The sequence below is a fragment of the Chiloscyllium plagiosum genome, chromosome 13 (assembly GCF_004010195.1).
Source record: "Chiloscyllium plagiosum isolate BGI_BamShark_2017 chromosome 13, ASM401019v2, whole genome shotgun sequence".
Classification (NCBI taxonomy): domain Eukaryota; kingdom Metazoa; phylum Chordata; class Chondrichthyes; order Orectolobiformes; family Hemiscylliidae; genus Chiloscyllium; species Chiloscyllium plagiosum.
In genome coordinates, this window is record NC_057722.1 from 26896980 (window position 1) to 26920766 (window position 23787).

The window sequence follows — 23787 nt, forward strand, 5'->3', positions numbered from 1 at the left end:
AGTTAGATGGGGGCCCCCAAGGAGATTTTCAAATAGTTCTACACTGACGAGGAAATGGTCTTACCCAGATTTGACAGTCACAGGATAGATGCAGTTGTAAATTAAATTCAATGCCATTTCCCCCTTTGTCCATGACAGGCACCTCATGTGAATGTGTTCAATAACTAACACAGTATCCAAACTACAAAAACTAATCATAAGATCCAGCAAGCCAGGGTTTAACCCTGGGGTCTGGCCTGTCCAGCATTATCGTCAGCTGGGATCACTTAAACCCCATCTAACACCTTTATCATTCACTCCCTTCACCATCCACAAGATGCCCAGCAAGAGCTCACTATAGGCTTCTTACAAAAACTCATCCAACCTCATGGCCTCCATTACCTAGAAGGAGATGTGCAACTGATGCATGGGAACACAGCCACCTGAAAATTCCCCTCCAAGACTTGTGGCATCCTTACTTGGAATTATATTGCTGCTCTTCACGATCAATATATTAAAATTCTGCAACTATTTCCTAACAGCATTGTGGGTGTAACTAGGTTTATGGACTGCAGAGGTTCAGGACAGCAGCTCACCATCACCTCCTCCAGAGTAAATGGGGATGAGCAGTAAATGCTCACTTGCCAGCAATGCTCACGTCTCGAGAATCTAAACAAAATCTCTACTGTTTGAGGAAGTCTGCTTTCCTAAAATATAATGGCAACTAAATTTCAAAAATAATTTATTAACTGTAAAGTATCTGGCCATTATAAGCTCATGTCAGTTGCTAAATAACTGCAAATTTTTATTGTCAGAATGTGATGCACTATCTCCTTTTTAAATGCTGAGCCTATATAAACGTTATGCAATCAAAACAAATTAAGATCAAAGCCATTTATTAAACAACATTTGTGTTGGAGCACCTCACGAAGTGACCTTCGAGTATCTACAAATTATTGTTTGCAGTTCAAAGTCTTACTGATGGGATGGTGTCAGTTATTATAGGAAAAAAGTTAAATTATATTTTCATAAGCATCAGCAACATGCTCTTGCTGGTTGTGTGCATGATCTGTGATAATCCAGTGGATTCAGTAATTACAAATGGCTGTGCTTTTTACCAAATAATTCATTTTGCACGTTAAGCTTCTAATGACTATCATTTTTACATTACAAAAGTGAGACAGAAATTGACTTATTTTAAAAGTAAAACTTCTGCAACTGTAACATTTTGGGACAAATGCATATTGTACAAAGTAGACATCAAAGAACATTCATATCATGATTTAATTTCATTTATGCCTCATAAGTTGACAGTTTTTCCTCTGATCTCAATACTAATTAAATGAAGTTTTTAGCATTTATATTGTCAGATGGTGTAGCCAAAATTATAACTAGATGCAGGATGGAAGAGATTATACATTCACCATCTGTGAGGGTCTGTGTGTGTCAGCTTTGAAACTATACACATTGGTTCAAAGCCACAGAAAGCATGCATGATTTTTGACGATTATTTCTGGGATTCCTGCCAGTATCTTTTTAAAAAATAAAGATCCAATGCTCCTACAGTACAATATGTTCATCTAACCTCTGTAGGTGGCTTCATGTAAATCACAATTCTCTTTTATGATAAAAGCACAATTAATTGTATTATCATGTTAGCCAGTCATTCTGAATTCATCTTTTAATTCAGTCTTAGTCAAACCCTAAGGCTAATAGTGGTTGTTTCCATTTTCCAAAATGGCTTTTAGTGGTTGTGCTAAACTGAAGGGGTGGGGAATAAAGTCAGCTACGAAAAAGGAATTGAATTACTGGCATCCTAGCAGCCAAGGCGCAGTGTCCAGAATGTCCCCCAGGGGAAAGCTCAAACTTCTCAGGAATGTGAGAGCCAGCAAGATGAACGAACAGAACAAATTTGCTGGGTGTTTTCTAGGATTACACTCATCTGTGGAAAGGCAAATAATGAACACTGTTGGAGATAAGATCCCAGAGTCACAACATTCAGATATGCACCATTCAATTTTGCAGAACCCTGGGTTCCAGAGTAAGCAGGCACACTACTGGTATTAGCCATAACAGATGCCAGGTTTAACGAGAGTAGTAGCTTCTCTTCCTCCTGGAAGTCCCTTACAGGGATGAGTTGCTTCCACACTTAAACTAATGCTCAGGTAATGACTGAAGTGTCCAATGTACATTTTGCAATCTCTGTCACAGGAAGGACAGAAACTGGCTGCGGAAATGAGGTGGTGGTGGTGGGGGGTTGCCCAGTTTAGCACACACTCCTTCCGCTTACGATCAGTGATGAGACTCAGATGTATCAATCCTTCCCACATGATTACCCTCCATTTTGGGTGGTCTTGGTCCGGGTGTCAATGGTTGACCACCTACTGCATGAGCCTCATACCAGGCGTGTGGATAATGTAGCCTGCCCAGCAGAGCTGATCAAACACTGTTAGTGTTTTGATGCTGAGGGTGTTGGCTTGAGTGAGAGCATTTTTGTTATTGTGCCTATCCTGCCAATGGAGTGTGGGATTTTAGTATAACCACTCCAGGCTTTTGACTGTACACAGCCCATGTATCTAAGCCAAATAGAGGACAAATATCACTGCTGCTCTGTAGACCACGAGCTTGGTACCAGGTTTGAAGTGCTGGTCTTCAAACCCGCAGAGCACAATGGAGTGATGTTGAACCCTGGCAATATCTGCCCTGTTGATAGGAAGGTTCCAAGGCCTAGAACTACACAGTGAGTGCTGAATGCTGTAGAGTGGGTGGATTTTGACAGCAATCTGCATGCAAAACCTGATTAGATGGCAGCACTGTTATAATGGAGTTCAATGGTCCAGCCAACACTTTCTCCTCACCTTACACAGCCAAATATGTGTCAGCATCAGGATGGAGGCACTCACTATTGCTATTTAAGAGGATCATCAATTACTTACAGTTTAGTTGCTGACTGATTTCTACTGGCTTTTGCTCCAAAATGTCTAAGTGTTTGGTGAATCCACAGAGTTGTCCAAAATTACTGAAGACTACAGGGAGTCACGAGGAACAGACTGAAGGACTTGGCCTTGACTTTAAGGAATCTGCACAAGCCATTTACTTGCAGGCATGGGAACATCGTTTCTTTCCCTTGTCTCCACAACATGGCAAGGAGAAAGATCAGTAGAAACAATTCTACCATCACAACCTCAACAAAGAAGCATGTCGCAAATGTTGCAGCTTCACAAAGAAATTCCTCACAGAAATCTACCAAATGTACTGAAGCCAGAGACTTCAGTGCAGACTCTGAGCAAAGCAAAAGATCTTCTTGCCAATGATTATGAAAACCTTTAAGTTTTATGCACCTGACTCATTCCAGGCTAAAGCAGATGTCTCTGCAGCATCTACCAGTTCACCTTGCAGTTACACAAGACATCCAACAGTGTTTCTGTATTCTGAAACAGCTCAAAACAATTTCTGCTCTTTTGTTTGAGAGATGGGTGCAGAGTGAGAAGGCAAGGATTGTAGGTTTCCCATGGAGCAGGGTGGCATTTAATGCATGCACGTTACTTTGCACATGATTGTCTGTGATGTGATCATAAAGAATTATTTTCCTCTAATATCTGATTGATATGCAATCCTACAGAGAAAATTATGGTTGATTGTTGTGATGACTGAATAGTCTGAGGTTAGTAGGATATGACATTGAAGACATATTTCCAGATCGTGGCCAATCATGTCAGGTCACTCAACTTGTTGTGAACACAGATCCTCACAGCTAGAATCCATTGAAAGCTATGGTTAACTGGTTCCACTGCCTTTGCACCATGTCTGCAGATGTCTTCCTTTGGATGGATGATAATTCTCTTGCACGCCATCTCCTGTAAGACCTCCAGCAGAGTATTAGGAAGTGTCGCAGCCTACTCTTTACAACACTAGGCAACTCTTAATTTTCAACTTCCTTTTACACAAATTCTCAATATATGCTCCAGTCAAATTTTACTTCCCCTGTAAGTGGTATGGAGTGATTTTGAGTAAGAATAGGCTAGTTTAAACTCCTGTAAGCCCCTTACAATTTTAGCTGATATTCAGGTGTACAGCCACTCAACAGCAAGCTTAGCACTGGTTGTATTTAACCATTCAAAATGAATGGGCAGGACAAGGTTTGCATAATAGCTACACTGGAAGCAATGGTCATATCACATCGCAATTATCAGACCCATTTTGGCATCTTGCAACTGATAGCTTTTAAATCAAGGAAGCAGCATTTTAATATTATGAACATTGCAGATGTTAACAATACCAAGTCCTTTGTTATTTCATTCCCTTTTGTAAAAGAACAGAGCTCCCTGTGCCCAAAGAGTCATCTGCTTTGATCTACTGCTATATCGCTCCAAGAGACATACTAATGTACATCTCTTTTATGATTCTAGGATTATATTTTATCTTTCTCCCTACAGAAGTTTATTTAGGTCTTATCTACAATGGAAACTGAAACTTCCCCTAAGGAGTTCATGAGTGGTATACTGCACATAGCCCTCAACAGGCTGATGGTAATACCATATTTTTTGGTTTACACCCCATCCCCACAGTTGTTTTTTTTACAAGCGATAACAGCTGCTAAGATTCTTTTACATAATTAAAAAGTGACAAATCCACAAATTACAATTTTTTAAAAAGGCATCTGGAGGTGTACATGAATAGGAAGGGTTAAGCAGGATATGGGCCAAGTGCTGGCAAATAGGACTAGATTAGGTTAGGATATATAGTCGGCATGGACAAGTTGGACCAACAGATCTGTTTCTGTGCTATGACCTTGACAGGGGATCCATTCACACCTAGCTCATGCAAAAAAAGCTACACAACATATCAATTTCCATTAAAAGTGATCATTAGAAAATTTTGTAAGGTAAATTATTACATTATCATTTTCTGTATAGTGGTTTGCAACATTAGGTATTGTTCAAAATTATTGTTTTGAACAATAATTAGCATCCCATTTCTGGCATGCAATAACCTCTCTGTAGTTGTGCATATTGCTTGCAGATCAATCAGTTCTGAGCTCCTGCTTGTCAGTAGAGAGAAACACATTGTCCAAGTTTTTCATCTTACACTCATCAGGACAAACACAAGAATGCCACATGTCCAACGATCACAACAGTTTATACTATGGGAGAAAAGCTGATTGGCTGCTTTGGCAACTGTTCTGATTTTTCAACAATCGCTCTAACTTTCTTAGTGAGCTTGACATGCATGTCAGTTTGCTCAGGCCAGCACTGACCAGAGACGTCCTCAGCGTCAAGACCCTTCATGTAATCATTTTTTCAATATTCTGAAGTCTGGCAAACATTTTTCTTCAAATTGGCACCAAAATCCATAACCATTGTTCAAACTCTTTAGCTTTTGTTAAACACTGTACAGCGTACTACAGATTTGTGAGGAATCAAACAAATCCTGTAAGAATATCATTCCATTGGTCAGCAAAATATATCCTAGATTTCAACTAATTTACTGAGATGAGTTTGAAGCGTTCTACTGCATTACATGGTGAAGCTACAATACAATTGAGTGGTCTGCAGGAAGCATCAGGAATATGATTTAGGAGAGTTCCACTTGCATTAGCATTCAGATTTAGATGGAACTATGGCTTCAAGCCTGTGGAAGAAACAAAGCTCAGAAATAGAAATTGTGAATCCATTTCTTTCCCCATACATGAAGACACTTCAAACAAATGTTGCTTGGTTTGATGATGGAACCAATGCAAGATTTACAATAGAGATCTAAATGTATTAGGGTATCAATATTGTTCTGATAGAGTTTGCCAAGATAAAGTTTATCATCAGCTGGAGATGGTATGCTTTGAATCTCTTTGAGAATTAGTAATGGTTAGATTTTGCACTACTGGGATGCTTTGTATCCACAAAGTGAAATTCATCCATTGCAATTTTGTATAATCAACTTATTAGAAACAATCCACTTTCTAAAAGAAGGGCGTTTTTTTTCTTAATTGACAATTAAATATATACAGAGGAACCTGGATTATCCAGCGTTCGATTACCCCAATTTCGGATTATTTGAACAAGATCGCAAGGTCTTGATGCTTGGCTAAACTGTGTTATCCGGAATTTGATTAACCTATCGAAATACTCCGCACCCATATCCTTCAGATAATCGAAGTTCCTCTGTATTAGAACACAATGCTGCCATGCGATTTTGTAATTGGTTTACATGCAAAGAAGAATGGTTTTGAGAGGCGAGTTGGTTCCCAAAGTTGGCAAACCTTTCTATTTCCACACTGGAATGAATTCACTGAAAATGAAACAACTGCACATGAATTTGTGTGACTCTCATTTTATTCTCAACCATCCTGAACAAATCAACTGTAGGAACAGCTCTGCCCTACTAGTGGGAAAGGAGCTATCTTTTTCATAAGTATCCGTTAAACACTCAAGGTTATTCTATTCTCAAGTTTAACTTAGTATACAAATGATGGCATAATTAACAATATATATAAAAAAAACAACATAAATGAGTAAATAATATAATTAGTTAAAGAAAACTCATTAACGTGATAAGACTACAGTATGTGCGAGCTTGTGGATATTCTTGTGATCCTAGACAGGCCTGACTGTAGCAAGCGTTTTGAATTTTGAGTAGTTTTGGCTCAGAGTTCATGGTCTGAAGGTTGAACTGCTGATACTGCAACACATCAGGGAAGTGAAACTTTACCTGGATTTCTTTTTGGATCAGGAGGCGGTCACAACCCTTAGAACAGGGTCTTCTGATTTGGTCGGTGGCAAAGGATAGGAGTGCAACAATGTTGACTTCTGCAATTGTCAAAAGGTCTGACAGATACTCAGCTTGTTTAGATGAGTGCGAGGGGACGGGGTGAGGGAGAATGACCAAACTGACTATGCAAGCATGGTACTAGGAGCCATTGAAGTGGGGGAGCAACAAGGAATTTTGCAGTAATATGAGATGGTATAGTAAGAGGGATTGACACAATCCACAGCAGGACATCTGCTCAGAACTGGAGAGGGAATTGCAGCAAGAGGGCCAGGATCCATTTATCATGGTCCATGTAAATACCATTGGCACGTAAGAGGTTCTGCAAAGAGATTATGAGCTGTTAGGTTCAGCATTTTCATTTAGAGCCTCAAAAGTTATTATTGGTGGATTACTACCTGACCTGCATGCAAATTGACATCGAATATATAAAGTTTGGGAGCTGACTACATGGCTGAAAGGCTGGTATGAGTACAAAGAGTTCTGGTTCATGGGGCACTGGCAGTCGTATGAAGCCAAGTGGGCAGGATACCACTGGGATAGTCTATACCTGAACTGCACTGGGATCAGTATTCCTGTAACTGCATAATTAGGAAAGTGGAGAGAACTTGAAATTAAAAAATGGAAGAAAGGGATCAAATTTAGAAAGCTGTCGTCCATAAAGGGTAGGGCCAATGTAAGAAAGAAAACTAATAATATGGGTATTTAGGGTCAGAGAATGGCCGGAAGTGTTAGAGAGAGAAAAGATGGTAAGAGTACACCAACAATATATTAGAAAAACTAACAACACAAAAATTTTGTCTCTGAGTTTGTGTATTCATTACAAAGTAAATGAAGTGCTGGCACTCACTGAAGTAAACGATTAGGATCTGATAGCCATTTCAGAGAAGTGACTGCAGAATAACAGTTGGATAATGAATATTGAGAGGTTTATGATGTTCAAGAAGAAATGGAAGGTGGAGTAGCAGCACTATTAGTCAGAATGGCATGGGTGCAATAATTAGAGGGGACTTTAGTTCAGGAGGTCAAGATACAGAATCAGTTGGGGTTGACATAAGAACAACAGGAGAAATGAGTCATTAGTGGGAATGGTTTACAGGCCCCTAACAGCAACCACAATGTAGGATGAGGTATGGGTTACTTCAATCGAGATATAAACTGAAAAAAGTCTGATTGGAGAAGCTACCAGAGGAGAAAGTAGGGACGGCAGATGTTGGAGATCAGAGTCGAGAGTGTGGTGCTGGAAAATCGCAGCAGATCAGGCAGCATCTGAGCAGAAGGAGAATCGACCTTTCAGGCATAAGCCCTGATGATGGGCTAACACCTGAAATGTCGATTTTCCTGCTCCTCAGATGCTGCCTGACCTGCTGTGCTTTTCCAGCATCACACAGACGTCAGTAGAGGAGGTATTCATGTAAAGCTTTCAAAGTAGTTTCTTAGAGCAGCGAATTCTGGAACTAAGCAGATAGCAGGTTACATTACACTTGAACTTGTGTTATGTGACAGGATTAATTCAAGACCTCAAAGTAAAGGCACCATTTGTACAATGAGAACACAATACGAGAGAATTTTATATTCAGTTTGAAAGGGAGGAGACTGGATCAAAGATTCATATGTTAAACCGAAATAAGGACAACTATGTGGGCATTACAGCTGAACTAGCTGAACTGAACTGACATACTAGGCTGGGTGATAGACCAATAGAAACACAGTAACAGATATGTAAGGGTACATTTCAGAATATTCAGAGTAAGTATATTACTACCACAAAGAAAGAGGACCCACTATCCATTGTCAACTAAAGACTTTAGGGAAATGATTAAACTCAGGGAAAAACTCATAACTGCACAAAGATGAGCAGCAGGTCAGATGACTGCTTGGAATATAAAGAGCAGCAGAGAATGGGTAAAAGGTTAATAAGGGTGAAGAAATCAGAGTACAAGAGAAAGGTAGCTATAAATGTAAAAACGGGTAGCAATTTTTAATATAGCTAATGAAAAAAGTTCAATTCAAGTGAATGACAGTCCTCCAGAGAGTGAGATTAGAGAGATAATTGGCGATAATAAGGAAACAGTAGAAGAAACAGTTTTCTTCTGTCTTCACATTAATAGCTGTAAAATCAGGAGGTAGAAAGGCAAGGTGAACTTACCAAAACTGCAGTCACCAAGGAAATTACATTAAGCAAACTAATGGAGCTGCTAACTGATAAGTCTTTGGGTCCAGATGGACTTCAGCCAATGGTCCTCATAGAGATGGTACTGAGTTGTAGATGAACTGGAACAAATTTTCCAAAATTCCATAGGTTCAGGAAAGGTTCCATCAAATTTGCAAATAGCAGATATAAGCCCTTTAACCATGAAGGGGGAAAGACAGAAAACAGGATATTGCAAAATAGCAGTCATCTTGTTTGACATCTATCATGGGGACAGTGTTAGAATCGATCATTACAGAAGTTATAGCAACACACTTAGAAAAACTGAGACAGCAGAGTTTCATTAAAAGGAAATCATGCTTAACCAATTTACAAAAAAAGTGACAATGCAGGACTGAGGTATGAAGACAGGTGAATCATTAGGACCTGACCTGCATTCAAATTGACATTGGATCATTAGGAGTTTAGAAGCGTAAGGGGGGGGGAGGATGAACTTGAGTCTTCATAGATACCTGTAAAATTCTAACTGGATGCGACAGAATAAATACAGGAAGGATGGGTGATCCAAAAATTAGTGTGGTTGTAAATAATGAGGATAGTCTTAGATTATAGGAGGATATAGACAGGCTGGTCAGTGACAAATGAAATGCAATCCAGGTAAGTGTGAGTTGCTGTACTTACGCAGGACAATTAAGGCAAGGGAATACACAATGAAGGGTAAGACCCTTGAAAGTGCAAAGATCAGACAGACCTTGGTGTGGCTGTCCACCTGTCCCTTGAGATAGCAGGACAAGTAGAAAAATTGGTTAAGGCAGCATATGGGATACTTGCCTTTATTAGCCAAGGCTTCGCGTTCAAGAGTAGAGAGATTAAGCTGAAACAGTACAGAGGAGAAAGTGAGGACTGCAGATGCTGGAGATCAGAGTTGAGAGTGTGGTGCTGGAAAAGCACAGCAGGTCAGGCAGCATCCAAGGAGCAGGAGAATCGACGTCTTGGGCATAAGCCCTTCATCAGGGATGGTACAGAGTTGGGCTACAGCTGGAGTATTGTGTGCAGTTCTGGAATTTACATTATTGGAAGGATGTGATTCACTGGTGGGCATGCAAAGGAGATTTAGTTGTCGAGAGAGATTAGATAGATTGCTGTCATTTTCGGAGCAGAGGAGACTAAGGGGGTCATGATTGAAATGAATAAAATTAAATGGACTACAGTTAAGGTAGACAGAAATGAACATTTCTCCTTAGCAGAGAGATCGATGACCAGGAGTATAGTTATAAGGTTAGGAGTAGGAGATTTGGAGGGGGATGTGAGGAAAAATGTTTTCATCTCGAGAGTGGTGGGAATCTGGAACTATTTCCCCAAAGGAATGGTAGAGGCAGAAATCCTGATAACATTGAGGTATTTAGCTGGGCACTTGCAATGCCAAAGAATATAAGGCTATGGGCCAAGTGCTGGAAAATGGGATGAGAATAGTTAATTGCTTGTTTTTCGTCAGCATGGACTTGATGGGCTAAAGGGACCTTTTCTGTGCTGTAGTCCCCAATGGCCAGGAAATCCAGAACCACGGTCACAGTCTAAGAAAACGGGATAGGACATTTAAGACTGAGATGAGGAGAAATATCTTCACCCAGAGTGTGGTAAGCCTGTGGAATTCTCGGCCACTGAAAGCAGTTGAGGCCAAAACATTGAATGTTTTCAAGAAGGAGTCCGATATAGCGTTTGGGGTGAAATATTTCAAAATGGGAAAAAGTGCAAAACGTGTACGGAGTTAGATGATCTACCGTAATCATACTGAATGGTGGAGCAGGCTCGAAGGGCCAAATGACCTACTCCTCCTATTTTCTATGTTTCTTGAATAACATGTGTTATGGATAAAGTGGAGTCTGGAGGCATACTGTACTTGCATTCCCATAAGGGATATGATTAGGTACCACATCAAAGGCTATTGCAGAAATGAAAGCTCATGGTGGGGGGGGGGGGGGGGCATGTTAGCATGAATAGAAGATTGGCTGGCTAGCAGCAAACAGTGTTTGCATAAATGGGTCATTATCTGATTGGCAGGATGCCATGGATGGAGTCCCATAACGGCCTCTCCTTTGGTCTCAACGTTTTATAATTTATATCAATGATTTAGATGAGGGAAGCAAAGGTAGCTAAATTCACAGAGAACCACCAAGATCGGTGAGATTGTATGTTGTGAAGAAGACGTAAGGAGTTTACGGATTACATAAATGGAGTGAATGAGGGGGCAAATATCTGGCAACTAAAGTACAATGTGAGAATGTGAAGTTGTTCACTTTGGCAGAAAGAATGAAAATACAAGTAATACATACATGGAGAATTACTGAAGAAATTTGAGGTGCAGAGAGATTTAGGTGTTTCCAGTGAATGAGTCACAAAACGTGAGCCGGCAGATATGACATGCAAGCAAGAAGGTTAGTTGGATGTTATCCTTCATTATGAAAGGAATTGAACACATATCTTCAGTTATACAGGACACTGGGGCATCCAAAACTGCGTGCGCATTTTGGTCTCCTTTTTAAGGAAATATGATAATACATTGGAGGAAATTAGGAGGAGGAGGAGATGTAATTAGATTGTACCCAAAATTAGCGGCTTGTATTATGAGAAAAGGTTGGGCAGACTGTGTTTTGTTTTTGTCCCTTCTCTGGTGTTTAGAAGAGTGAGGGGTGACTTCATTGAAGTGTATAAGGTCCTGAATAGTCTTGACAAGATGCATTATTTTTCCTTTTCTGGGTGGGTCCAGAACTACAGGGCAGGCTTTTAAAATGAGGGATCAAACGTTGCAAATAGAGATATGTGTTGTGCAACTTTGGAACTTTAAGCCTCACAAGTTGGTGGAAGTAGGGGTCTTTGAATAAGACAGAGGTGGATAGATTATTTTTTTTGGCAGCGAATCAATGCGGGGGGGTAAGACGGAAATGTGGAATTCAAAGTGCAAACATATCCATCAAGATCTTATTGAATGGTGCAGCAGGCTCAAGGGACCAAACACTCTTCCTCCGCTCCAATATCCTGTGTTCATAATCAGTTTGGGACCTGAATTAAAATAAATCAATAAGATGCCAACTGCCACCAGCAGCCATTATATACTTTTGCTGACAATTTCACTTCTTCGTTGGAGAGAATTAGCAAAGCCCTACGTTGACAAGTATTTTAATGTTCACAATAGCAATCATAAGTCTTGAAGCAATTAATGTATATTTGAACACACCAGCAAGACAAAACAAATTTTAAGCCAACTGACAATTGGTGCGCTGAAATGTCACAATATTTCCAGTATAAATATCACACTAATCCTTTTCTCGTTTATTCACAGGATGAGGGTGTCACTGGCTAGGCCAGCATTTCTTGCCCATTCCTAATTGCGCAGAAGGCAGTTAAGAGTCAACCACATTGCGGTTGGTCTGGGGTCACATGTAGGCCAGATCACGTAAGGATGGCAGTTTCCTTCCTGAAAGTACATTAGTGAACCAGGTGTGTTTTTCCGACAATTGACAATGGCTTCATGTTCACCACTGGACTCTTAATTCCAGATTTTATTTTTAATATATTTAATTCAGATTCCACCATCTGCTGCGGCAGGATTTGAACCCAGTTCCCCTGGACATTCCCCCAGTCCAGCAATAATATCATTGGCCTCCCCCTATCTAATCTGAAATCAGTTTGTAATACTCTCAGTTTACAATTTTTAAAACGTTGATTTTAAGTTTGAGAAGATGCATTCTCTTTACTAAAATTTAAGAGAAATAAACAGCAGGAAAGGTAGTTTCCAAGTGCACAAATATGCATCTTTTCACACACTACATTATGCACAATGACAAATTTATACTTCTCTGTTTATGATAGTACATAATATTTCCCCTCCCTTACTTTTAACAGAATGTGTGTGCCTTCTTTCCCCATTAACTTTAGCAAGGATCCAAGAAAGTGTTGAGATGCAATGGTCACAAATGTAATTCGTACTTACTACTTGAAGACATCCTGCTGGAATCAGACCTGTAATAAAATGACAATAATGCAAAATTAAATATGATGTATTGCACAATAAAGAAAAAGATTCTACAAAAAATATGCTATCAATTGGGGGAAAGCAACAAATCTTTAACTTATTTAGTGTACCAAGTTTCAAAATTTTTGCCACATGCATAGCTGAGGTCTGAAATCTTTCATTCCTTACATTCAGTGGCTTGTGGGAAACTCAGAAATATAAAGCAAGTTCCAGAATAATTTCATATATATGTCATTGCCTATTATACAGCCAAGTGCAGTGTCGTTTTTTTGAAAACAGTTGCTGCTGTTACCAATTGCAGCTATGCCTGCCAGGAGTTCTGATGGCACAATCAGCCAGCTTGTGCCATCCTCACAAATCTATTATGTCTCAGAGTTGTTGCAATGAGATGTGCATCACCCAGCTACACCTAAAACGACTCATACTTTCTGCTGCTCTCGGGAACAGACCTTTACAGATTTTTGGCTCCAACCAGAAGGCCAAAACCCTGACATTTTCTTTTCTGAACATACACTTTTGCTCTTGAAATTTCAACTGTGTTTTCACTTGTCTTATGATTGATACATGGAATTTTTAATTTGAAGCAGTGCCTCTACTATTATTGCGGGATATAGAAGTTAACAAAGAACTGTTGAATTTGCCATTTTTCAATTGAAATGTTGAATGCCACATCTTTCTCTTGATGATGGATTTACATGGTTTGATCCTTTTTTCCAGAAAAATTAAAAACGAAGTATAGTACATCAAAATCAGAAAATAAAACTAGCAGTTAACACGAGGCAAAGTTTGGCATAGCTAGAATTATTTTTAGAAGTGTCAGATGAGTAAATGACATTGTGATTTACTTCAATAGTGCCAGTTTTTGTATTGCAGTATGTGAATCTACAACTTGGAAATCCGTGAATTGAAACATTTGTGAAAGAAAACAAGTGATGGATTTATGTACTTAGTATTTTAATAAAAATAACTTTCCCAATTAAATATAGAAACTAATAAGCCACTAATAGTTATCTTTCACATACAACTTTAAGTTAATTATGGCTATAACAGCTTTGCGTGATTGGTCATGTAAATACTATTAAGAATGACAATCCTGTTTCTACTATACGAGTGGTCTGAAAATTCAAGATACTTGTAATGTTGCAGCTGGATGAATGAAAAATTGCTCTAATTGTAAATATCTGATTTGCAACCTCATCATTTCTAAGTTTCAATAAGCTTCAACAAATGATATTTTGATGCTGTATCAAATAAATCCTATTTAACGCAAAACCTACACACTCTACTTAGTCTAAACATTTTCAATATTAACTAGAACACACTGAATGAAAGAAAACAAAGAAAAAGTATATTTATATTGTATCTATCAAACATAAGTAGTTCCAAAGCACTTTACAGAAAACAACTTTTGCTATACAGTTATTGTTGTTGTGAAAGCAGAGTTAGGTGATAAATAGCCAGTTGACTTGCGTACTGACGTGACAGGGTGTAATAATCACTAAGACATAGGGAAAATGGACTTGATCTTTGTCTAATAGTATAACTGAATCTTTTACATCCAGCTGAGTAAGCAGAGCAAGCTACTGAATTTCTCATCTAAAAAGACAGCACCAGAGATACAGCACTCCCTCACTGGTCAAATTTCTAGAGTGGGGCTTCATCTTAAACTTGAATCAAGAGACACCATTGTTATCATTGACCTTTGGCTGATCTCCAAAAATGATAATTCACAATCATTTCCACTCAAGAATTTATAACAGCTGGTCATTTTTTGGCATCCTGTCTTCCACTGAAGATGATGGACATTCAGCAACTCCAGTGGCAATGGGATAGTTTCTTATGACATACTTTTACTGATGACTGGAGAATCCAATTCACAAGGAAGGCATGTACTGCCACAACTGTAACAGGCGGTTAACCGGCTGTCACTGTGGATTTTGTTGGTAGCAAGCTTTGTAACTACTGATCATCACAATGTTACCATTTCTCTCTGTTGTTGGTTAAAGCATCCCATGTGTGAAAATTAATGTTAACAGCCTTCAATTCATGCTTGCAAGCATCTTTGAGAAAAGATTTGGTTGCTCTATTGGTGTTTTGGCTTTGACTGGCTTGTCACATTGAAGATTCTTGGGGATGTGTCTATCTTCCATTCTGTCAGTGTGACAGAGCCAGCAAAGTCACCCTTGCTTAACAAGTGCTATCATACGCAAGAAATTTGCCTTTCAGAGGACTGTCACACTTGTGATCATGACTTCCCATGAAATGTAGGAACTCATTCCACAGACAGTGAAAATAAGAATGGTTGAGTTTCCTTTCTTGTTAGGTAGAAGTTATCTGAGCTTCATAAGCACACGCCAAGGTGTTGAGAACACAGGGCTCAAAGACCTTTGCTTGAAGAGTCATCTCATTGGTTTTCCATGCATATTTCACAAGTCGGGTTTTGCATCACGTCAGATAGTCTGTAAACAATTATGGACCCAAGGTAGCAGAACTTGCTAGCCTCTTCCAGTAGCGTGTTTAGTGACATTGAGAATAGAGATATGACACCGTGAACTTTTATTGGATATGATGTTTACAGTCAGGGAGAGACAATCCATTAGTCTTTGTACCCAAGTTCTATGTGGATAACTAACATGATATAATCAGTGTTCTGGAGTTTATTGATCAAGACATATTGGATTTTTGTCTTCACTTTCATCTGCCCAGGTTATAGCACTAACTGTTTGAACTTATCTGCTGGTACATTCCTGATAGCACAATAAGAGAAAGGTAAATTGGCATAGTCTTAACAGACCAAAGGGCTGCTAAGAGAGATGACTAGTGTTATTTAACCCAAGGGTCACCACACCTCAGACGAGGGAGAGGTCCTTTATTTTATCCTCATTCAATGAGGAAATTTATCACTCACTTTTGGCGTCACTCTGCACCATAAACTTGCTGTCCAGCCAACTGAGCCATAATAAGACATTGTGACAAGCATGAGTAAGTGCTCATGGAGCAAGAGTCAATAGTATTTTAAAATATCTGTTTGCATCGCAATGCAAATGGAAAGGCACAGTGGGACTTTATACAGGAAGACAGGAGATGGCCTGCCAGGGCAATGAGCTAAAACTACACCAGTAAAAGACACTGCAAAACTCTTTGCAATGATTGAAACATCTTTACACGTTTTGGTAAACATCTAGACCTTTAGTTTCATTTTACCGCCCCATAACTTTGTTACTTTCTGTATTTACTGATGTATTTGCAGGAAGGTAGTGTTAAATGGAAAACAGGGGAACAGATTCATTATTATTTTCTGTTTTAGATGTTCCTTGAAAAAAAAACATGGTTTTCTCACTTAGCAAGATAAACCAGAACAAGGAATCCCTCAATTTTTTAATCAACAATTTTACAGTAGCATTTTAAGTCTGTCTTCTCTAACCCTGTGTCAAACCATCACTGTATCTATAGATCCGCTTTTAAATGCTCTTTTTGAACAAAAGGACATTTAAAACTGTTCCCCACCACCCCCACCGCCGAAAAGGAACAAGAAATCTAGCAATATTTAAACATCTTACACAAGGTCTAAGCTGAACATTACATTTATTTCTCCATATCCTTCTGAAGGGATTGAATTAAAGTCATGAAACACAGTAAACAAAATACCAATTTTAATTGTTAACTTTATTTCTGAATCAAATTAATTCCTTATATTCTTAAAAAAAGTCAAAAGATTGTAGTAATACTAAATAGTAATACCATCATGATCCTCCATATAATATGTTTCTAAAGAATTATACAAGGGAGACTCTCAAGTATTTTTCTTTCAAAGGATTATGATTTGATAAAAATGCTTCACAGGAATTGCCAACTGAAGCTCAGCTGATCAGGAAATTTAAGATGAAATTAAATTTAAAAACATTTAAATGATTACTAGGAACGATTAAGTACTTAATTCAATCCCTTCAGAAGGATATGGAGAAATAAATGTAATGTTCAGCTTAGACCTTGTGTAAGATGTTTAAATATTGCTAGATTTCTTGTCATTGGAGTTGAAAGCTTCATTGGGGAACCAGCATTAACAGAGGTAACACAGGTTGAAAGCCAGCTCCAGTACCATGTTTAAGAAACACTTCACCTGGAGTTCTCTGCCTGAGGAAGTTCGAGCCCACAGTGACATCAATTCAGGTGGTGGAAGGGGGCAGGTCCTGAATCTACCACAGCTAAACACAATACTGCGTTAGCGATTTTTGAGAAGATTAGTAGCTTAGGTTGATGATATGTATGTAACCCAGCTCGCTAAGCTTGAAAACATTTGTTTTCAGATGTTTCATCACCATAATAGGTAACATCATCAGTGAGAGTCTCTGGTGAAGTGCTGGTGGATATGTGTGTTGGCCCAGTCAAAGTGGTATCCTGCTTTGTCTATATGTATAGAAACTAGTGATAGTGGGTCATAGTAGACCCAAGACTGTGTTGGATAGAAAGGAGCGCAGCTTTCCCTCGTATTCCATCTGGTGAAGTGCTGGTGGCATGTCCCGCCTCTCTATTTATAAGTCTTGATTTCTTAAGATGGGTGATGTAATTTCCAGTTCTTGTTGTCAAGGGAAGGTAGATCGGGTCTAAATCGATGTGTTTATTGATGGAGTTCTGTTTAGAATGCCATGCCTCTAAGAATTCTTGTGCTTGGCTTTGTTTCACCTGTCCTAGGATGTGTGTTGTCTGTATGTATAGAAACTAGAGCTAGTGGGTCATGTCTCTTGGTAGCCATTTGGTGTTCATGAATCCTGGTGGCAAGTTTCCTGCTAGTTTGCCTAATGTAGCATTTTTTACAGTTCTTACATGGCTTCTTGTAAATGTCATTCATTTTGCTGGTGGTATTTAATGGATGCTTTAGGTTCATTAGTCGCTGTGTCTTGATAGGTTTGTCGGCTACCATGATGCCAAGGGGTCTGAGTGGTCTGGATGTAAGGTAACATGGCTGTAGTTTTTGGTTATGTTGTGTCACGACACTCCAACCCAGAAATCCTGAACACCAATGACACCAAAATAGAAGAGGATGAAATAATGGTCTCCTTTGATGTTACAGTACTTTTCACATCAACTAACATTGACCTGGCCAAAAAAACACTGGCATCAATACGAGGGAAACCAGGACCACAAACACCAGACAGCACCAACCTCATCAGCAAAGCTAATGGACCTGTGCCTCACCACCCACTTCACATTCAATAACAAAACCTACAAACAAGTCAACAGGACACCCATGGGATCACCAACATCAGAGCTCATAGCGGTAGTAGTAATGCAGAGACTTGAACAAGCTGCGCTCCCATCTATCCAACACAAACCTTGGGTCTACTACGACCCACTATCACTAGTTTCTATACATATAGACAAAGCAGGATACCACTTTGACTGGGCCAACACACATATCCTCGGACAGGCGAAACAAAGACACACACGAGAATTCTGAGAGGGATGGCATTCTGATCAGAACTCCATCGATAAACACATTGACTTACATCCCATCTACCTTGCCTTGAAAAATAGAACCGGAAATGACATCACTCACCTTAAGAATCCAAGACCTATAAATAGAGAGGCAGGACATACCGCCAGCACTTCACCAGAGACTCTCACTGATGATGTTACCTAGTATGGTGATAAAACGTCTGAAAATAAACCTTCAAGCTTAGCGAACTAACTTGCATACTTTCAATGCTGAGATCCCCAATCTGATTCACACATGCTGTTTAATCTCCAAGGAATTCAAGTAGCTGTGCAAACATTCATTTTTACATGTATCTTCTAGCCTGGAGCTATGGACAGTGGTGGTGGAGGTTAACATTTTTTTCCCGGTTATGACCGACCAGGAAATCACTTCCTCTCCTATCACATATCATTAGCATACATTGAATTTCAATTTGTAAATCACTCTAACCAGTTTGGCCAGGTGATGAAATAAAGTCCAGAATTGGGGCATGAACCTAGATCCTGTGACTCTGAAACAAGAACTGTATCCACTCGGCCACAAGTCCTCCTTCTATTGAAACATTAATTGATATTAAGTGAATATCTACAGGGAATATTTGTTTTAAGCATCATTGAAATATGTATTATGTTTTGTCACAGGGAATTATTTATTTTTGTACAATCTCCAGTCTCCCAGTAACAGAGATATTTTGAACATGTTTGAAAAACATTTTGTCTTGTAAGACAAACACTGAAGTCTCTTAAATCAACAATAAACTCAGTTTTTCAAATAACCTTAGGAAGAGATCTGTTAATAGATTATGGCTCCAGCACAGATCTTGCTCTGCAATATTGAATGTATTAGGTTCAAGTTCATAGTGGGTTGTAAAAAGGGAACTGCATCAGAACTACTAATTAAATGCAGCGCGTATCCAGCTAAGATTATACTCATCAGAATCTGGCTGTGCAATACATTCACAAAAGAAAGTTGTTTGTTTAATGGTTAATTGGAAGTTTCTTCAGTGGCAAAAATCATTCGGTTTTTCGATAATATAAAACAAAAGAACTGCGAAGTCTGAAAACCTGAAACAAAATAGAAATTGCTAGAGAAACTCAATCTCTTAAAATTGGACTCGAAACGTTAGCTCTGCTTTCTCTCCAGGGCTGCTTTGTTTTTCCAGCATTTTTTGTTTTTGTGTTAGGTTTTTCGGACTTGATATTTGATAAGAAAATACCACAAAGGAATCTGTGGAAAGCGCCAAATCGGTGCAGTGAGATTGAACTTAAAAGGTCTGCGGTTACCAGGACAACTATTTCATCCCTGTTCGGAATTTTGATTCAGGTTTCTATTTAAACTGCACCGCTACACACTGATCGCCAAAACTGTACGAATAGAAGAGCTGGCTGGTTTCCACGGTAAACCAATAACCGAACATTGAATCAATACCGTGGACAGTATCACTTCCTCAGTATTGTCCCGCAGTCAACACCATCCGAGGGGAAATTCCGTGATTATGTCAGACTCCTTCTGACAATATAACTAAATTAGAAACCTGATCTGCTTCAGCACTGCTAAACAGAGAGCTCAGCGAGTGAAACGTATACATTTCAGTTTGGCTCAGACTGTGGTATCTCTCGTCTTATTAACAAGTGGCGTCAAACTACGGTGATCTAATGCATCCACAAAGGAATGAAAAAAAAACTTACATAACGTCCAGGACAAACACGCCTAAGACTTCCCACTAAAGTAGCCGGTTATTCACAATGTTTAACGGTATTGTGTTAGTCATCTTTCGACCAGCAGCCTGCCTACTGTAAAAGGCATTGAAGGAAGAAACCTCAGCCTCGCCCATGAAGTGGATTGTTCCTTTAGTATAAACAGTGATAAATCGACTGAAATGTACCGTAAGTTAGAAGTGGAGCAAACCTGTTTGACAGAGTGAAGTGAATAAGTGGTGTTGTAAAGGGGCGTGCTGCCTGCTACATTTCATTTAATTTCAAGTGGAACATGTAGAGATAACCAGAGTCGGTTAAAAAGTGACCACCAACCCGTGCAGGGATATTGTGCCCACAGTGCAGCAGAAGTCTTTTGTTGTTGCTTCTCCCCTCCCACCCATCCCCCCCATAGCATGGTGCCCCGCCTGGAGACAGTGGAAACAAGCCGTTCTCTTTCCCCTCTCCCTCTGAATCGCAATAGGCCCAGGAAGAGGAGCCGACAATGGCACTCACTCACCCTGCAGTCTCAGCTCCCGAGTCTGCCCACTCCTCCGGCGCCCCGCCGCCGCCGCCGCCGCTGCTACCGGCGCCTCGCATCATGTCCCTGCGCTGCATTCGGCAGCAGCCTGCACTCTGCTGCTCAGGGAGCGCCAGCTTCAGGCGGATCCGCTCCTCATTGTTTTCCCGCAGGTTGATCATAGAAACACAACCCGCCCCTTGACGTCAACAATCCTGACAGAGCAGACATGGGGCGCTCCAATGACAGCCAAGGCTTTTCCCTCTCTCTGCTGTTTTCACCAGGCACTCGAGGGAAACAAAAACAAACTCTCATTCTGACGGCAAATAAAGAGGGGGGAAAGGCGAGGGAGTAACGGGGCGGGGAGTAGAAAGAGCGTGTTCGGTGCAACTATGCTGCAAACAAGACGTATTGGTCGCTGCAATTGGATTATTCGACAAGTAAATACTGGTCGAGAGTGTGGTGCTGGAAAAGCACAGCCAGCCAGGCAGTATCCGAGGGGCAGGAGAATCGACGTTTCGGGCAAAAGCCCTTCATCAGAAATTTGCTCCTCGGATGCTGCCTGACCGGCTGTGCTTTTCCAGCACCACACTTCCGACTCTGATCTGAAAATGTGTTGCTGGAAAAGCGCAGCAGGTCAGGCAGCATCCAGGGAACAGGAGAATCGACGTTTCGGGCATAACGTCGATCCTCCTGTTCCCTGGATGCTGCCTAACCTGCTGCGCTTTTCCAGCAACACATTTTCAGCTCTGATCTCCAGCATCTGCAGACCTCACTTTCTCCTTCAGACTCTGATCTCCAAGCATCTGCAGTCCTCTCATTCTCCTAGGTAAACATTGGTGCCTGGAACTGTATGTACTTAAATACCCGAGATAGCAAAGGTGCACCAATCTGCCACTTGGCACACATCGTTGCAGGTTCCTTGTAGTGCAGAGGTGGCTAGCTGGTTTGTAGAAATCAATACAGGTCTGCCACGGAGGAGGCTAGATTTTTTTCTAGTTATACATAACAATTTTAACACATTCGTAAAGTCAGTCAAGCAAGAGAAACTTCCCAAAAGTGGTTTTGATCCATATTTTTGCTAACATTTGTACACGTTCCCTACCATCCTTAATCCCATCACCACAATACTTCTAGTCCTTTCTTGTCACATTGATCTAGCTTCCTTTTCAATATACTGTATCATGCTACATTATACCTTGTAGTAACAAGGCCAATAGAATAACCGTTAGAAGTAAAGTTTCTTCAGTCCCCAAGACAGCACAAATAAAACTGATAAAAGCAAAATACTGCAGATACTGGAAATCTGAAACAAACAGAATTCTTTCCACTTGACAAACCATATCGATTCCTCCTGATTAGTGATTTTTTTTTCTAATCACATGCCCAAAAGCTCAAATGTTTTATACAATACAATCTACTTGAAAGCACTCTATGGATCTTCTTCAAGGCTACTTCTTGCAATATTTCCACTTTATATGTGGAATCACCCATGATTACAGTTATCCCTTTATTAGAAGTATCCTGTATTGCTTGTACATTTTGTTCCATGTTAGAGTTACTGTAAAGGGGCATGATTAACAGTCCAACACCTCCAGCATGTCTTGTACATATTGTGGGATGTAGGAAAAATAGTGTTACTTCTGCAATTCTAATTACTTTTACAAAGTAAATGAACTCACACCAGTGTGTAATTGTTTTAGCCAAGAGGGGAATCAACAAGAATGGAAACTATGTGGAGGAAATACATAATTGTTTTTGTATTAGCTAAAATTGTATGCAAGAATAAAACGTGACTGCAAAACAATGGTAGATATTACAGGCGAAAAGATAAGATGCTGTGAGGGGAGGAAGTTAAGCTAGATACGCCTGTACAAACAGTAGGTATAAACATCTGTTTCCCAATTTTACAGAAACACAGGAACAAACCCCAATTAAAAGGGTCATAAGGATCAGTATGGTAGGGGAAAGTACAGATGGAGGGAGTAGATAATGGTGAAGAAAGAATATGCCTAACAATGACCTACAGCGGGATTAGATCAAACGGCCTTGTGAGTTTAATTTAGATAAATGTGAGGTGCCGCATTTTGGAAATGCAAATAAGAGCAGGACTTACATGCTTAATGGTAAGGTCCTGGAGAGTGTTGCTGAGCAAAGATATCTTTCTGTCTCCTCCTACCATACTCCAATCATTTGTCATATTACTGTTTTCCTCTTGCTCTACTGTTTGATAAATCACATTCTTTCACATTTATTCACTTGCCCTCACTATTTAGTCTAAAACACTTCCTTTTCCCCTACTTATTCAGTTTGCAAAAACACTGGCCCAACATGGTTCATGTATAAACATGTCAATGGTACAACCCCCACTTTGTCCAGCAGCGATGCCAATGCCCCAAGAACTGGAACCACATGTTCCAAACCATTCTTTGGGCCACGTATTCGTCTCTAAATGCACCCACTCTATGCAAATTGGCATAGAGTTCAAGTAATAATCCAGAGATCACAAAAGTTTAATGTCTGCCTTTTAATTTAATCCCCTAGCTCCTCATACTTGCTGTGCAGAATGTCTTTCCAGCTGTTTGTCATATGTATCTAGGTAGGTCACATCAACTTGAATTGCCTGCTTCTACTGCAATTTTCTCTCTGGCCTCGAGCAGATATCCTGAACCCTGGTACTGGACAGGCAACACAGTTCTCTGGATTCTTGCTTTCCCCTACTTGAATGGCTTCCTATGCCATAGTCAGTTTATTTATACATCGCACAGCCCTGCTCTCTTTGAAAAATCTGAAAATCTCACCTTTGGACAACTGCAGAGGCTGACACCCCTGGGTTCTGGATTCCCTTATCTGCCTCACTCAGTCACACCTTCCCATCTCTGACTACAGACCAAATCAGAAGACCCTGTCCTGAGAGATGTGACTGCTTCTTGCTGCAAAGAATCCAGGTGTCTTTTCTCCTCCCTGATGCATTACAGTGTCTGTAATGCTTTGCTGTGAAGTAATCTACTTCTGGATGCAAATGTTTTCATTTATTCTCTAAATGAGGGAAATTTGGCAAGGCTCACAATTATTGCACCAGCCCTCATTGCCCTGAACAGGCAGGGGACATACTCTCCTGTCCCCTAGAACATACTCTCAGCCAAAGTTGCTCAAAACTCACACAGAAAT

General features: G+C 40.0%; 1 protein-coding gene across 3 annotated transcripts in view; it reads right to left on the bottom strand.

The window, feature by feature from the left end:
* LOC122555860 (protein FAM124B) overlaps window positions 1-20876 on the bottom strand; it is a 75893-nt gene extending 55017 nt beyond the window's left edge. Inside the window, exons 1-2 of one of the 3 annotated variants that reach the window (XM_043702082.1) lie at window positions 20617-20876; window positions 12885-12913 (exon numbers count right to left, since the gene is read on the bottom strand). In XM_043702082.1, coding sequence (XP_043558017.1) covers window positions 12885-12913; window positions 20617-20798 — 211 coding nt within the window. In that variant the 5' untranslated portion in view covers window positions 20799-20876. Of the gene's footprint in view, window positions 1-12884; window positions 12914-20612 lie in introns of all 3 variants that reach the window. The other 2 variants (XM_043702080.1, XM_043702081.1) reach the window with 2 other exon arrangements.
* Between the last annotated feature and the right edge of the window lie 2911 nt (window positions 20877-23787).